General features: G+C 43.1%; 1 protein-coding gene across 3 annotated transcripts in view; it reads left to right on the forward strand.

Annotated features, from left to right (window-relative positions):
• PTPN9 (protein tyrosine phosphatase non-receptor type 9) overlaps positions 1-14,628 on the forward strand; it is a 163,466-nt gene that overhangs the window by 70,488 nt on the left and 78,350 nt on the right. For all 3 annotated transcript variants that reach the window (XM_080657937.1, XM_080657938.1, XM_080657939.1), the window contains one exon: positions 3,217-3,322. In XM_080657937.1, the coding sequence (XP_080514063.1) occupies positions 3,217-3,322 (106 nt within the window). The remainder of the gene's footprint in view (positions 1-3,216; positions 3,323-14,628) is intronic.

Below are 14,628 nucleotides of genomic sequence, written 5' to 3' on the forward strand. Positions count from 1 at the left end.
TTCATGTGTCTTCAAAGGATGAACAGTTTTTGGAAATATAGAACCTGCATCGTTTTAAAGATTGCTTTTTAAAAATTAAATTCTAGCCCTAGCCAGTTTGACTCAGTGTATAGAGCTTCGGCCTGGGGACCAAAGGGAATCGGGTTGGATTCCAGTCACGGGCAAGTACCTTGGTTGCATGCTCCTCCCCGGCCTGGGCCCTGGCCAATGGTCTAGCGATATTTCTGTCTGTCTTTCCCTCCTCTCTCTTCCACTCTCTGTAAAAATCAATGGGAAAAAAATAAAAATCATTGGAAAAAATATCCTCAGGTAAGGATTAAAAAAAATATATTGCCCTCGCCAGTTTGGCTCTGTGGCTAGAGCTTTGGCCTGCGGACTGAAGGGTCTCTGGTTCGATTCTAGTCAAGGGCACATGCCCAGGTTGCAGGCTCGATCCCCAGTGGGAGGGGGCGTGCAGGAGGCAGCCAATCAATGATTCTCTCTCATCATTGATGTTTCTATCTCTCCCTCTCCCTTCCTCTCTGAAATCAATTAAAAAATATTTTAAAAAATTAAATTTTATTTCCTCTGGCACTGTCTTCTCTCTTTTCAGTCTCCTGCCTCAAGCTAGAGCTGTGAGGGAAAATCTATAATTCTTTGAATTTGATCTTTGATGAGCTTGTGAAGAAATGAGAAGTCTAGACCTGGATAGTAATTGTGCCATTCGATTAATAGCATCTTTGCTCTTGATGAATCATAATCTCTGGGGTCATAAAAAGAGTCAAGATTTAGCATATTAGGGGCTATTTGAAGGGGTGCTAGAGAAACTTGGGCGTACCTCACAATTAGAGATTTTTTAAATACTACTTTGTGAATTGGTGTTTCTTTCTTAGATTTTATTGAAAGGATAAAGGTATAGAGGCTTCCAGGAGGTCATACAAAAAAATTAGTGTACAAAATAACATGAGACCCTGATTTCAGAATTGTGTTTTGAGCCAAAATTTGTTCTCAATTTTAAATAAATGTGAAAACTCTTGCAATCACCTGTGAATAGTCCAGTCAAATAATGGTTTATTCTGTGTATTGAATAAAACAAGTAAGGATCACAGAAACCGGTTTGGCTCAGTGGATAGAGCGTCGGCCTGCGGACTGAAAGGTCCTGGGTTCGATTCCGGTCAAGGGCATGTACCTTGATTGCGGGCACATCCCCAGTGGGAGGTGTGCAGGAGGCAGCTGATCGATGCTTCTCTGTCATCGATGTTTCTAGCTCTCTATCCCTCTCTCTTCCTCTCTGTGAAATATCAATAAAATATATTTAAAAAAAAAAACAAAAAAAAACACACAAGGATCTGGCTTGGTAGAAGAGGCAACTTTGAAAAGTACTTAGGCTTTAAGGCTGCACTGAGGACTACTTTTCATACCTTCATGTGTTCCCAACTTCAATCTGGGAATAGGCTTACCACCTTTCAGTTTACCTTTTTTTGTATAAGAAAACATTTCTTGGGTAAATTACAGAGGTAGATTCCATTGATTTTTAGAGAGAGTAGAAGGGACGGGGAGAGAGAGAAACATCGATGTGAGAGAGACACACGTTGCCTCCTGCACGTACCCTGACCTGCAACCAAGGTATGTACCCTTGGCAGGGAATCAAACCCAGGACCCTTCAGTCCATAGGCTGATACTCTATCCACTGAGCCAAACAGGCTTGGGCCAATTTACTTTTGAGGATGTTTTTCAAAGACCATTTGTGGGTCCTCTTCCTATAAGTCAAAATACACAAATTCACAGTCATTAAGCTTAGAGTTTGTTTTTGTTTTTGTTTTTTAGTTTTTCACAAGTATAATGTATTTTCTTAGTGATAGCTTCCAGTCCATTGGGTTACAATTCAGCGACCAATCATTATGGGCCTGTGTTGCAAGGACTGTGCTAGGGACTGTTGAGGATAATGAGTGAACAAAACACATTTTTACTCTAGGAGAGAATCAGATAACTATACAAAGTTGGCATACTTTAAGAGCTGTAATAAAGATCCACAGGAAGATTTATGGGGCTTCAAGAAGGTGAAGTATGGCAGTACATTTGATTATAGTTATCAGGGAGATATATCTTCATGGAAGAGGAAACTTTTGAGCTGAACATGGAATGTTAGAGAATTTGGATAGGCAGATTCAGAGACATACAAGAAAACAGTTCAAATTTCAATAACCTAGATGCTCTGGAACATTCTCAATTTAGGAGATTTGTACTTGATAAATCTGGACAAATATGCATCAGTAAGTATAATGCCAATTCCAATTCCAACATGTGAGGCTTTTTCCCACACTATCAAGCAGTTCTTCCACACCAGCTCAGGGTTCCACAATTCACCTCAGTTCTGACACTATCTACCTGGAGATAGCCTCCGGTCTCACAGGTTAAGGATTTTCAGTCCTAAACACTGTCTCCTTCTACCCCCTTCAGATACAATGGCAAGTCCAGGTTGTCACCTCTGCTTCTGACCAATATAGGCTGTGTAGATCAGAGGTTTCAACCACCCATTCCTTGAATTTGATGAATTTGCTAGAATGGCTCACAGAACTCAGAGCAATATTTTACTTACTAGATTACCGATTTATGATAAAAGGATATAACCCAGGAACAGCCAGATGGAAGGGATTCATAGAACAAGATATGAGGAAGGAGCACGGAGTTTCCATACCCTCTCTGAGAGAGCCATTCTCCCAATACCTCTCAACATGTTCATCAACTTGGAAGCTCTTTGAACCCCATCCTTCTGAATTTTTATGGAGACCTCATTACTTAGGTGTGATAGAATAAATCATTATCCATTGGTGATTGAACTCAGTCTCTAGCCCCTCCCCCACTCTTCCTTCCCAGTGTTTGGTTTCCCTGGCAACCAGCACCCATCCTTGGTAACTTAGTGACATTCCAGCAGTTACCTCAATAACAACAGACACCTTTATTGAGCTCTTCACTTAGGAAATTCCAAGAGTTTTCAGAATTATGCCAGGAGCAGGGTCAAAGACCAAATACTGTATATAGTTCTTATTACAAATCACAACATCACAATAAGCATAGCAGATACCAAAGGTAAATCATCTTTTTGTAAGGGTAGTGTTCAGGGAGGCCGTTATTTTGGTCCCAAATGTGTCCCATACTTTTGTTTTTGCCCCAGACTTTCAATCTACCTCATTCATCTGATTACTTAAATGTTTTTGTTCAATGGTTGCTTTACAGCTTTGAAACACAGAGAAATGGACTGGTGTTTATCTATGACATGTGTGGTTCTAATTATACCAACTTTGAGCTGGATCTTGGCAAGAAAGTCCTAAACCTGCTGAAGGTAAGGCTGTGACAGGGCCCTCTTAACTCCTATAATGGTTAGAATATTTTTTTTCTATTCTTTGAACTTAGGAATGATGTAAATTTTAGACATTGTGTTCCATTTAAAGGTCACCTATAAAAGATGACTGATTACTGCTTCCTCAGAACAAGAAATGGTCTTAAAAGTAAAATGGGAAGAATTTAAATAAAAAATGCACAAGAACATTCTGAATCATAAAGGTGTGACATGTTTCTTTCCTGGAGTTTTGTAGAATAAGAATGAATGAAGTGGCCAGTGTCCATGAAAAATGTCATTAGCCAGTGACTTTCAGACTTTAATTCAACCTAGTCAGAAATATGTGTGGGGGTTTTTTAATGAAAAGATTTTTTAATCTTCACTCGAGGATATGTTTTTATTAATTTTAGAGAGAGAGTAATGGAGAGAGAGAGAGAGAGAGAGAGAAATATCAATGTGAGAGAGAAATATCTATCGATTGCCTTCCTTTGTATTTGCCCTGACCAGAGATTGAACCCACATTCTAGGTATATGCCCTGAACAGGAATCGACCCGCAACCTTTTGGTATATGGGTCAATGTTCCAAGCAACTGAGCCACCTGGCCAGGGCCAGAAATATATTTTACATTATGACTTAGTGCACAAAAGTATATGTATACTTACACATATATGTAGAGTTACATACATAGATAAGGTTCTTAATCTCTTATCACAAACTCCTAGGTCCAGAAGTCTTTTGTAATGTCTTGAACTTTAAAAGATAACATGGCCCTAGCTCAGGGGTGGGCAAACTTTTTGACTCGAGGGCCACAATGGGTTCTTAAACTGGACCGGAGGGCCGGAACAAAAGCATGGATGGAGTGTTTGTGTGAACTAATATAAATTCAAAGTAAACATCATTACATAAAAGGGTACGGTCTTTTTTTTTTTATTTCAATAGTTTTATTCATTTCAAACATTTTAACAAGAAGAATGTAAACACTAATTATTATAATTTGAAACTTCAAAAAATGGAGGAATCATAGCACAATAACATACCTTATATTGAAGATGGCAAAGGCAAAATAAAATTGCCTAACAAAGGAAAGGTACAAAAGCCTTTCAAATTAAACTTAAATATAATAAAATAATTTAAAACTAAAACAAATAGAAAAGAACAAAATGTGTAAACAGTAAATGCGGTTAGTGGCCACAGTAGCGTTACTGATACCGCATCCTTATCAGCAAAAAAATGCAGCCGCAGCATGGCTAGTGTGACATGTCCTCTGTGTGTCTTTTTCCCTGCTGCGCGCGTCCGCAGTGGGAAAAAAAAACTGCAGTGGATACAAGCCCTAAAAGCTGAAAGTCTTTGTTGTTTTATTAACAAGTCATTGTGATGAACAGAATGTGGGAACAGGAAAAAATTGTGTTTGAGTAGAGCTCTTAATCTTACCTCAGAAAGGCTCTGATACTGTGCTCTCCAGGGGCGTGTCTCCCTACATCACCACGATAACGTGTCTACGCATTCCCAGGGTGATGTCTGGAGACACGTCCGCGGGCATTACAAGGAGCCTCTGGAAGATTGAAAGGTTGTTCCTTCTACTGAATGGGCGGATATAAATCCGCCCACTCAGAAGAAGGAGCTGCGGCTGTGTTTCCCGACGTTGCCATGTTAACACTGCTGCTGGTGAAGGAGCGGAGGGGAGAGCAAGAGAACCCTCCGCTCTTTCGGCTCCGCGGGCCGTATAGAACAGCCGAACGGGCCAGATCCGGCCTGCGGGCCGGGCCGTAGTTTGCCCACGGCTGCCCTAGCTGGTGTGTCTCAGTGGATAGAGCGTCGGACTGTGGACTGAAGGGTCCCAGGTTAGATTCTGCTCAAAGGCACATGCCCAGGTTGTGGGCTTGATCCTCAGTAGGTGGTGTGCAGGAGGCAGCCAATCAATGATTCTCATCATTGATGTTTCTATCTCTCTATCCCTTTTCCTTCCTCTCTGAAATCAATAAAAATATATATTTTTTTTTAAAAAAGAAGATAATATGTATGCCATGCTATAACCAAACATTAATATTTCTGCAATGGAATGTATTATAAGGAGTGGAAAAAAATAAAGGCTATGAATAGCCTAGGGTATTTCAGATTAGCTTTTGCTGCCCTGTGAATTTTAAAAAAAATACATTTTTTTATTGATTTCAGAAAGAGGGAGAGGGAGAGAGAGATAGAAACATCAAGGATAAGACTCATTATTGGCTGCCTCCTGCACATCCCTTACTGGGGACCGCAACTTGGGTATGTGCCCTGATTGGGAATCGAACTGTGACCTCCTGGCTCGTAGGTCGATGCCTAACCATTGAGCAACACTGGCCAGGCTGGCTGCCCTGTGAATTTTTTCACTAAACTTATGAAAGAAATTTAAGGTTTTCAGAATTGTTTAGATTTTAGAATCTGTGGATAGGGATGTGTGTATCTGTGTATACATATTTATAAAACAAAACAAGCTTTACCCTTACTGTGAGCAGTCATTTTGATTATTTGCTTCTATTTAATTTTTTTTTTAATGTTAGTCATGACCTATTAAATTAAATTCAGGACCCACTAAGTGACAAACATTCATCTAGGAGTCTATGCACTCTTTGTTCCAGGACCTCACTTGGGAGTACTGAGGAACTAGATTTCTAGAGGTGTTTATTTACTACTAGTGGCCGGTGCATGAAATTCATGCACATTAAAAGAGGATTAATTAGAGGAAATAGTTTAATATTGCTATTTGCCCTTTCTCTATAATAGAAGTGTCAGAGATTAAAGAAAATTAATAAAATGTATATGAAAACCTTCCTCCTGTCAGAGTCTGGGGCGTGCCGCGGGACCCAGAGTCAAGTCCCTGCCCACCCGCGGCACCTCAAAATCGCATGAGACCCAGACCCAGCCGGCCCCACCCCCATTGGGTGAGATCCAGACCCGGCCAGCCCCACCCCTGTCAAGCCCTGTCGGGTGGCGGGCACAGCTTTAGGTCCCCTGGCCTGGTGCCGGGTCGGGGGCGCAGCCTCAAGTCCCCCGTCAAGCCCTGCCAGGTATGGTGTGCAGCCTCAGGTCCCCAGGCCCGGCACCAGGCGGGGTTGCAGCCTCATGTCCCCCGCCAAGCCCTGGTTAGACACCCTGGCCCAGGGCACGGGGAGCAGCCTGAGGTCCCTCTTGAGGTCCCCCATCAAGCCCCGCTGGGCGGGGGGCACAGTCTCAGGTCCCCTGACCCGGTGCCAGGGTGGGGGGTGTGGCCTTAGGTCCCCTGGCCCAGTGCCGGGGCCGGGGGCACGGCCTGAGGTCCCCCGGCCCAGCTCTGGGGAGCGGAGTGCGGCCTGAGGTCCCCCGGCCTGGCACCAGGGGCGGGGGGTGCAGCCTGAGGTCCCCTGTCAAGCCCCACCGGGCAGGGGGCACCGGCTCAGGTCCCCTGCCTCGGCCCAGCGCCACACAGCCTCAGGTCCCTGCTGATTGCTCCTTAAGGCTCGGGAACTCTGCCTCCACTGTGGGTGCAGCCATCTTGTGTTATGGAATCCCCCCTCCGCTGTGGGCACTTCCATCTTTGTGATGGTGTGACAATCAATTTGCATATTCCCTCTTTCTTAGATAAGATTACAGCTTTATAGTATATAGATAGGGTATTATACTGCATGTTGTTTTCTGGGACTTGAATTTTTCACTCATCATTATTTTACTGAAATTCCTCTTGTGGTATGTAGCTGTGATTTACTCCTTTTTATTGATAGTTGAAGGATTGTTACCTATTAATTCCTCATCCGTTGGTGAATATATCAATTTATTCATCTGCTTTTCTACTAATGGCTCCTTGGATTGTTTCCTGATTTTGCTATGAATAGTGCTGCTATGAATACTTTTATACTTTTCTTCTGGTGCATGTGTGCAGGTGTATCTCTAGGTCAGTGTTTCTCAAATGTTTTTTCATTATTGCCTCCTTGTATTCATCTTGATTGGGATTCTGCTTCCTGAAAGTGTGTGATTTTTTCTTTCACCAGGTTAGGTACATTTTCTGTCTTTTTTGTTGTTGTTATTCCTCACCTGAGGATTTTTTTTCCATTGATTATTAGAGAGAGTGGAAGGGATGGGGAGAGGCAGAGAGAGAGAGACACCTCAATTGGTTGCCTCCGCACATACTTTGACCAGATCAAGGATCAAGCCTGCAATTGAGTTACGTGCCCTTGACCAAATGCATGACCCTGCAGTCTGTGGGCCAACACTCTAACCGCTGAGCAATACTGGCTAGGACTTTGTCATTGTTTCTTGAAACAGGTTTTCTAGCCTTTGCTCACTATCTTCTTCTGGCACCCCTATGATGTAGATATTGTTGTTCCATGTTGTCCCAAAGTTCCATAAACTATTATCATTTTTTTAAAATTCTTTTTTGTTGTTGTTGATTGGCTGCTTATATAGGGTAGGACAAAGATTACATGGGGAAGTAGGAGGCTGGGGTGGGACTCCATTGGTTGGGCAACAAGGTTGTTAATCTTTCCATGATAATAGGCAGTTCCTGAATGAGAATGGTTCCAAGGTTGATTCCCAGATACAAGGTTGACTGCCAGGTCCTGGGGTGTACAACTCCCAGCTAGGTCAGAATGTCCTTTTTTTAACCAACACAAGGTAATTATGGTTAACAGAGCATGATTAATATTTCCCATAACCGTAGCTAGTCCCCAATCCTATATAATAAAGAGGTAATATGCAAATTGACCACCACCCCAACACACAAGATGGCCGCCCCCATGTGTCAAAGATGGCCACCACAAGGTGGCCAGCAGGGGAGGGCAGTTGTGGGCAATCAGGCCTGCAGGGGAGGACAGTTGGGGGGGACCCAGGCCTGCAGGGGAGAGCAGTTGGAGGGGGACCAGGCCAGCAGGGGAGGGCAGTTGGGGGTGACCAGGCCAGCAGGGGAGGGCAGTTAGGGGTGACCAGGCCAGCAGGAGAGGGCAGTTAGGGGTGACCAGGTTGGCAGGGGAGGGCAGTTATGGGCGATCGGGCCGGCAGGGGAGCAGTTAGACATCAATCAGGCTGGCAGGGGAGTGGTTAGGGGGTGATCAGGCAGGCAGGCAGGTGAGTGGTTGGGAGCCAGCAGTCCTAGATTGTGAGAGGGATCCCAGATTGGAGAGGGTGCAGGCTGGGCTGAGGGACACACACCCCCTTCCCCCCCCCCCCCCGTGCACGAATTTCATGCACCAGGCCTCTAGTATTCTGTATTTGCTCCTAACATTCCCCCACTGATATTTCTATCATCTCTTATCTATGAGATAATTTTTTAAAAATAAATCTTTATTCAGATTATTACAATTATTTCTCCTTTTTCCCCCCATAGCTCCCCTCCACCCCTTTCCCACCCCACCTTCTGCCCTTACCTCCCCCCCACTGTCCTCATCCATAAGTGTATGATTTTTGTCCATTCTCTTCATGAACCCCCCATACCCCTTTCCCCCTGAGAATTATCAGTCCACTCCCTTTCTATGCCCCTGATTCTATTATATTCACCAGATTATTCTGCTCCTCAGGTTTTTAATTCACTTGATTTTTAGGTTCGCTTGTTGATAGATATGTATTTGTTGTTCATAATTTTTCTCTTTACTTTTTTCTTCTTCCTCTTCTTTAAGAATACCTTACAGCATTTCATATAATACTGGTTTGGTGGTGATGAACTCCTTCAGCTTTTTCTTATCTGTGAAGCTCTTTATCTGCCCTTCAATTCTGAATGATAGCTTTGCTGGGTAGAGTAATCTTGGTTGTAGGTTCTTGCTATTCATCACATTGAAAATTTCTTGACACTCCCGTCTGGCCTGCATAGTTTCTGTTGAGAAGTCAGCTGACAGTCGTATGGGTGCTCCCTTGTAGGTAATTAACTGTTTTTCTCTTGCTGCTTTTAATATTCTCTCTTTGTCTTTTGCTCTTGGCATTTTAATTATGATGTGTCTTGGTGTGGTCCTCTTTGGATTCCTTTTGTTTGGGGTTCTGTGGGCTTCCTGGACTTGTAAGTCTATTTCTTTCACCAGGTGGGGGAAGTTTTCGGTCATTATTTCTTCAAATAGGTTTTCAGTATCTTGCTCTCTCTCTTCTTCTGGCACCCCCATAATTCTGATGTTGGTACGCTTGAAGTTGTCCCAGAGTCTTCTTACATTATCTTCAACTTTTTGGATTTTTTTTTTTGCTTTTTGCTTTTTTGGTTGAGTGTTTTTTGCTTCTTTGTATTTCAATTCTTTGACTTGATTCTTGTGTTCCTCTATTCTGTTTCTGGGTCTCTGTATAATATTTTTTATTTCAGTCAGTGTATGTTTAATTTCTAGTTGGTCCTTTTTCATATCTTCGAGGGTCTCGTTATATTTATCGGCCTTTTCTAGGATATTCTTAAAAAGTCCTATAACGGTGGTTTTGAATTCTATATCCAGTTGTTTGTTTTCCTCCATTTCTTTCGTTTGTGATCTGATTCTTTGACCCCGCATTTTCACTGATTCCCTGAGTTGGTAAGGTAGACATTTGTGCTAGGTTTCCAATATGGCCCAGTGGGTCTGCTTCCCCAGTTAACCTGAGGTGGACACTCTTGGTGCACCCCTTTGTGGACTGTGTGTACAGCCTTGTTGTAATTAAGTCTTTATTGTTGTTGGTATCACTGGGAAGAATTGACCTCCAGGTCAGTTGGCTGTAAGGATCTGCTGTGTCTATGCTGGGAGAAGCCCGGTGCTGGAGACAGCCCTATAGGATTAGACTTGCCAAATTGCAATAGCCTCTGTGCTCAGCTTGGATGGGGTGGAGCCTCAGTCTTGGCTTCCTGTCAGCCCCGCCCCTGCGCGCATGTGCGCTTTCAGTCCTTCGCCTTCCCCAGCTCGAGTCTCCGCCTGAGAGTCCAGACTCCCCCCACAAGAGCGTGGGTCCCCAGGCGCTCGCCTGGAACCGGAGTTCACTGCAGTCAGAACTGGGGCACAGTGCTGTCAGGAGCCTCTGACTCCCCTCCACCAGGGAAAGCCCGCGGCAAACTCCGCAGCCCTTGTGCGCACCGGCGCGGGCGCGCTTTCAGTCCTCCGCCTTCCCCGGCTCCCGAGTCTCCGCCCGAGAGTCCAGACTCCCCCCACAAGAGCGTGGGTCCCCAGGGGCTCGCCTGGAACTGGGGTTCACTGCAGTCAGAACTGGGGCTCAGTGCAGTCAGGATCCTCTGACTCCCTTCCACTAGGGAAAGCCTATGGCAACCTCCGCAGCCTTTGTGCGCACTGGCCCGCGTGCGCCTTCAGACTTCTGCCTTTCCTAGCTCGAGTCTCCGCCCGAGAGTCCAGACTCCCCCCGTAAGAGCGTGGGTCCCCAGGGGTTCGCCCGGAACTGGGGTTCAGTGCAGTCAGAACTGGGGTTCAGTGCGGTCGGAGGCTTCCTTCCCCCTTCCGCCAGAGGAAGTCAGCCAGGCTCTCAGCCGCCCTTCCTCTCTGCGCGCACAAAGCCCCTTTGCCGTACCTCCAATTCTCTGTGAGCTTTTCTCCTTCCTTCTAGTTGTAGAATTTTCACTCAGCCTGCTTTCCTGTGGTTCTGGATGGTGTCCGTTCTGTCTTTTAGTTGTAGTTTTGAAATTGTTGTGCGAGGCAGCAGTTTAGGTGTTTACCTATGCCGCCATCTTGGTTTCTTTATCTATGAGATAATTTTAGATGAAAAAGTCTCATCTTGCCCCAGCTGGGTTGGCTCAGTGGATAGAGTGTCGGCCTGCGGACAAAAGGGTCCCAGGTTAGACTCCAGTCAAGGGCGCATGCCCAGTTTGCAGGTTTGATCCCCAGTAGGGAGCATGCAGGAGGCAGCAATCAATGATTCTCTCTCATCATTGATGTTTCTCTCTCTCCCTCTCCCTTCCTCTCTGAAATCAATAATAACATTTTTAAGAAGTGTCATCCTACTGGACTGCATTTGCTTCTGCCTTGAAAACAGTTCCCAGGGATAGGATACACCAAGTGCAGAATCTTGGATATGTGATCTATCAACTGAGAATTGTCAGAAAGATTAAAACAGCACATTCCTTTAAATTCCTTACAACCATGGTTATACTGTAATAGCAAATAATCTATTGCTGCCAGATTTTCTAGAACTGCTTCCCTGACCTGGCTCAGCTCTTGATTTATCTCCTGTATAGCCCTGGAGGTGGAATTCAGGGCTTTTACCATGCTACAAGCCAGCCAGGTCACTTCTACATTAAGGGAGCCTACCATTACCAGCATAACAAAAGTGGTTAAAGCAACATATTCAGCAGGGCTCCACAGGTGGAGATTGTCATTGCTGTCCAGTGCCATGACCTTGAGAAAGTCTCTTTTGGTTCAGACCCTGTGATGTTTCTGAGGCATAAAGACAGTCATCCTAAGGAACAGGGCCCCCCAGTGCTGTTGGCAGGAATATATGAATAAACAGTTATCCCACATATCAGAAACCAACCAGCTGGTGGCTTAATATGTCCATTACTATAAGGGAGGGTGAAATTATCAGAACAATTCATACTGTAGTTACTAGATACTTAAAGACAATAACTAGAACACTGAGTAAAAGTCAGACATTTACTACAGGGAACAATTGCAGCAACCTTTAAGGGAAATATCCCTGCATCCTTTTCACAGACAGTGGTTCCCAACATATAAAGGTCCCTATATATGACTTCCCAAAATGAATGGAATAATTCTATATATTATCAATAGGTGTCCCAACTCCTACTCAGCAAAATGTAAAGGTCATTTCTACACAGGTTCCTCCACTGCCTACATCAGAGCAGTTGGAGTGATGAGAAACACTCCTCAGGGTCTCGTCCATTTCTCCCCCGGTTGGCCCATCGTCCTTGCTCTGCTCAGGTCTGTCTAACTGCCTACCTCATCCCCTCAACGATCTTGATTCTGAATTCTTTCAGAGAAAGGGGGCGCAGGGTCTCTTCTGTAACTGCTTCATGCTGCAGAAGGATAAAGTTTTTCCTTCAGAGCCAAGATATCCTTGCTGTCTGTCAGAGGGATGATGAGGCCTCGTCATAGAAGGAGGTGGCAATGTTGTCTGAGGTGGTATTCCCTGAGTGCGAGCAGGGCTTGTAACCTGGTGGAGACAAACTGTGTTATAAAATTTAGTATTGGGCAAAAGTTAGAACAGCAAGAATTATGACAAATGGTCTGGTGAAAGGAAAAAAACATTTCAGTTCTAATAATTTCCTATTAAAACATAATTTTTCTCCCTAAAATCACCCTCATTTTTATTTAAGACAATTTGGCTTGATTCTTTGCATAAACACAATAAGAATAACAGTTGACCACATAAGCTTTAAAAAAAAATGCTTTGCTGGAAACTCATGATCGAGCTTTAATTAGCCCTGCAGGGCAAAGAAGCTGAGCCACTAGCTGCCATCAGGTTTGCCTGCAATACCTATAGATATGGGTGAAGTCCTCAAGTTGAGGTCCCCAATGATGTCTTGAGGTTCCTTCTTTGCTATCTCTCAGGAAAGCAACCTTCATTCCTTACCTGAAAAGACTGCCATGAACCATGTGACCAAGCAAGGTACCAGGCTTTCTCCAAGGTGCTTTTATTGGCTTCATTCCTTAAAGCTTTCTGGTGATATCCAGAGTCCCGGCATGTCTCTCTAAGACATGACATTCCAGTCAAAGTCTTGGTTAACATAACCACAATTGGAAACATGTCTTATTTAACTCATGCACAGAAACAACATATTGCCATTTATTAAGAACTGCCAAATTCTGGAGGGACAGGTAGGGAGAAAAATCTATAATTTACGAAATTGCTTTAAAGATACTTCCTTATATCTGACAAACAAAAAGTTTAAGAACCAGCAATACTTTCAACAAAAGTTACCAAAACTTTATAATTATTTACAGTTCGTTCAGCCCCATAATCAAATTTTTGTTTCTTCTAATTTTCTCTGCCAGTACTTTTACAAATCCGGATACTTTAAAGAGTTCTAATAATTTTCACCCTGTTTGAAGGGGATGATCTGAAAATGTCAGTCCTTTCCATGGATCCCTCAGAAGATGTGTATTTTTTCAGATGCATTATAACACAACAGTGACTGTCTCTAAGTGACAAGAAGAAATTTAAAATGAGTTGATTATGGACTTGATTATAATGGAATATTGTCTTTTCTGCAAAATATAATATTCCACAATATTATAACTAACAATTAGTTATAAATGAAAGCATATCAGAATCTATCTAATATGCACATATAAATAGAATATAGTTATTTCTTTATTTGACAAAGCTTCCCATGTACCTTAAGCAGAAAATTTTCCTTCATGAGAGAGAAAACAAATTTTTTTAAAAATATATTTTATTGATTTGTTTTACAGAGAAGAAAGGAGAGGGATAGAGAGTTAGAAACATCGATGAGAGAAACATCGATTCAGCTGCCTCTTGCACACCCCCTACTGGGGATGTGCCCACAACCAAGGTACATGCCCTTGACTGGAATCAAACCTGGGACCCTTCAGTCTGCAGGCCGACGCTCTATCCACTGAGCCAAACCGGTTAGGGCGAGAAAACAAATTCTTGAGGCATTGCAGAGCCTATTGGAATGACCTATAGCCAGTTCTAGGTTAAGAAAAAGTATCTTGCCCAATAAATAATTATTGAATGGATGGATGTATCTTTTACCATCTCAATAAAAGGTACATAACAACAACAAAAAAAGTATCTTAAAATTCAAACCCTGGGAAGGTTGTCAAACTTATTTTACCAAAAAATCAGATATCATTATTATTTAGCATTCAAGGTGACAAAAGGGTATTAAACACAAACATACGGTAGCAACCTTCACTTCCCATGATTAAGATGCTTTTTTTTTTAATAATCAAGTACCTGACTAATATAACATATAACCATTTCAATTATTTAGAGAACGTTTGTTTCCTGGGCAAAAACAGGAAAAACTTTTTCCCTTTTAAGACTAGAAAAGGACTAACCAAAATGAGGTTTATTCTCTGACTTCATTTGTCCTTGGGTGTGGTCAGCACATGATACTAATTGGATTTCTGCTATCTGTCTCCCGGAGTAGGTTGATATAAGCTATTTACCTTCTGGTTAGGGAGGCAAAATGCAAATCATTTACTCTTAAGTGTCCTGGGTTTAGGGAAGATAGGATTTATCAAATGGCTCCAAATTGCTGTTTAACCATCTCAATTTCCCTATTCTACTACTCCTGGCTCACTGGCCTCTGTCATTTATACAACTTACTTTCAACATTTTTCTTTACAAATGTTCTACAACTTTCACAAACCTTTATTCACAAACCTAACAACTTTCAAAAATAACCAGCTTTAGAATCCACTTTGTT

Source organism: Plecotus auritus, assembly GCF_963455305.1.
Source record: "Plecotus auritus genome assembly, chromosome: 1".
NCBI lineage: Eukaryota > Metazoa > Chordata > Mammalia > Chiroptera > Vespertilionidae > Plecotus > Plecotus auritus.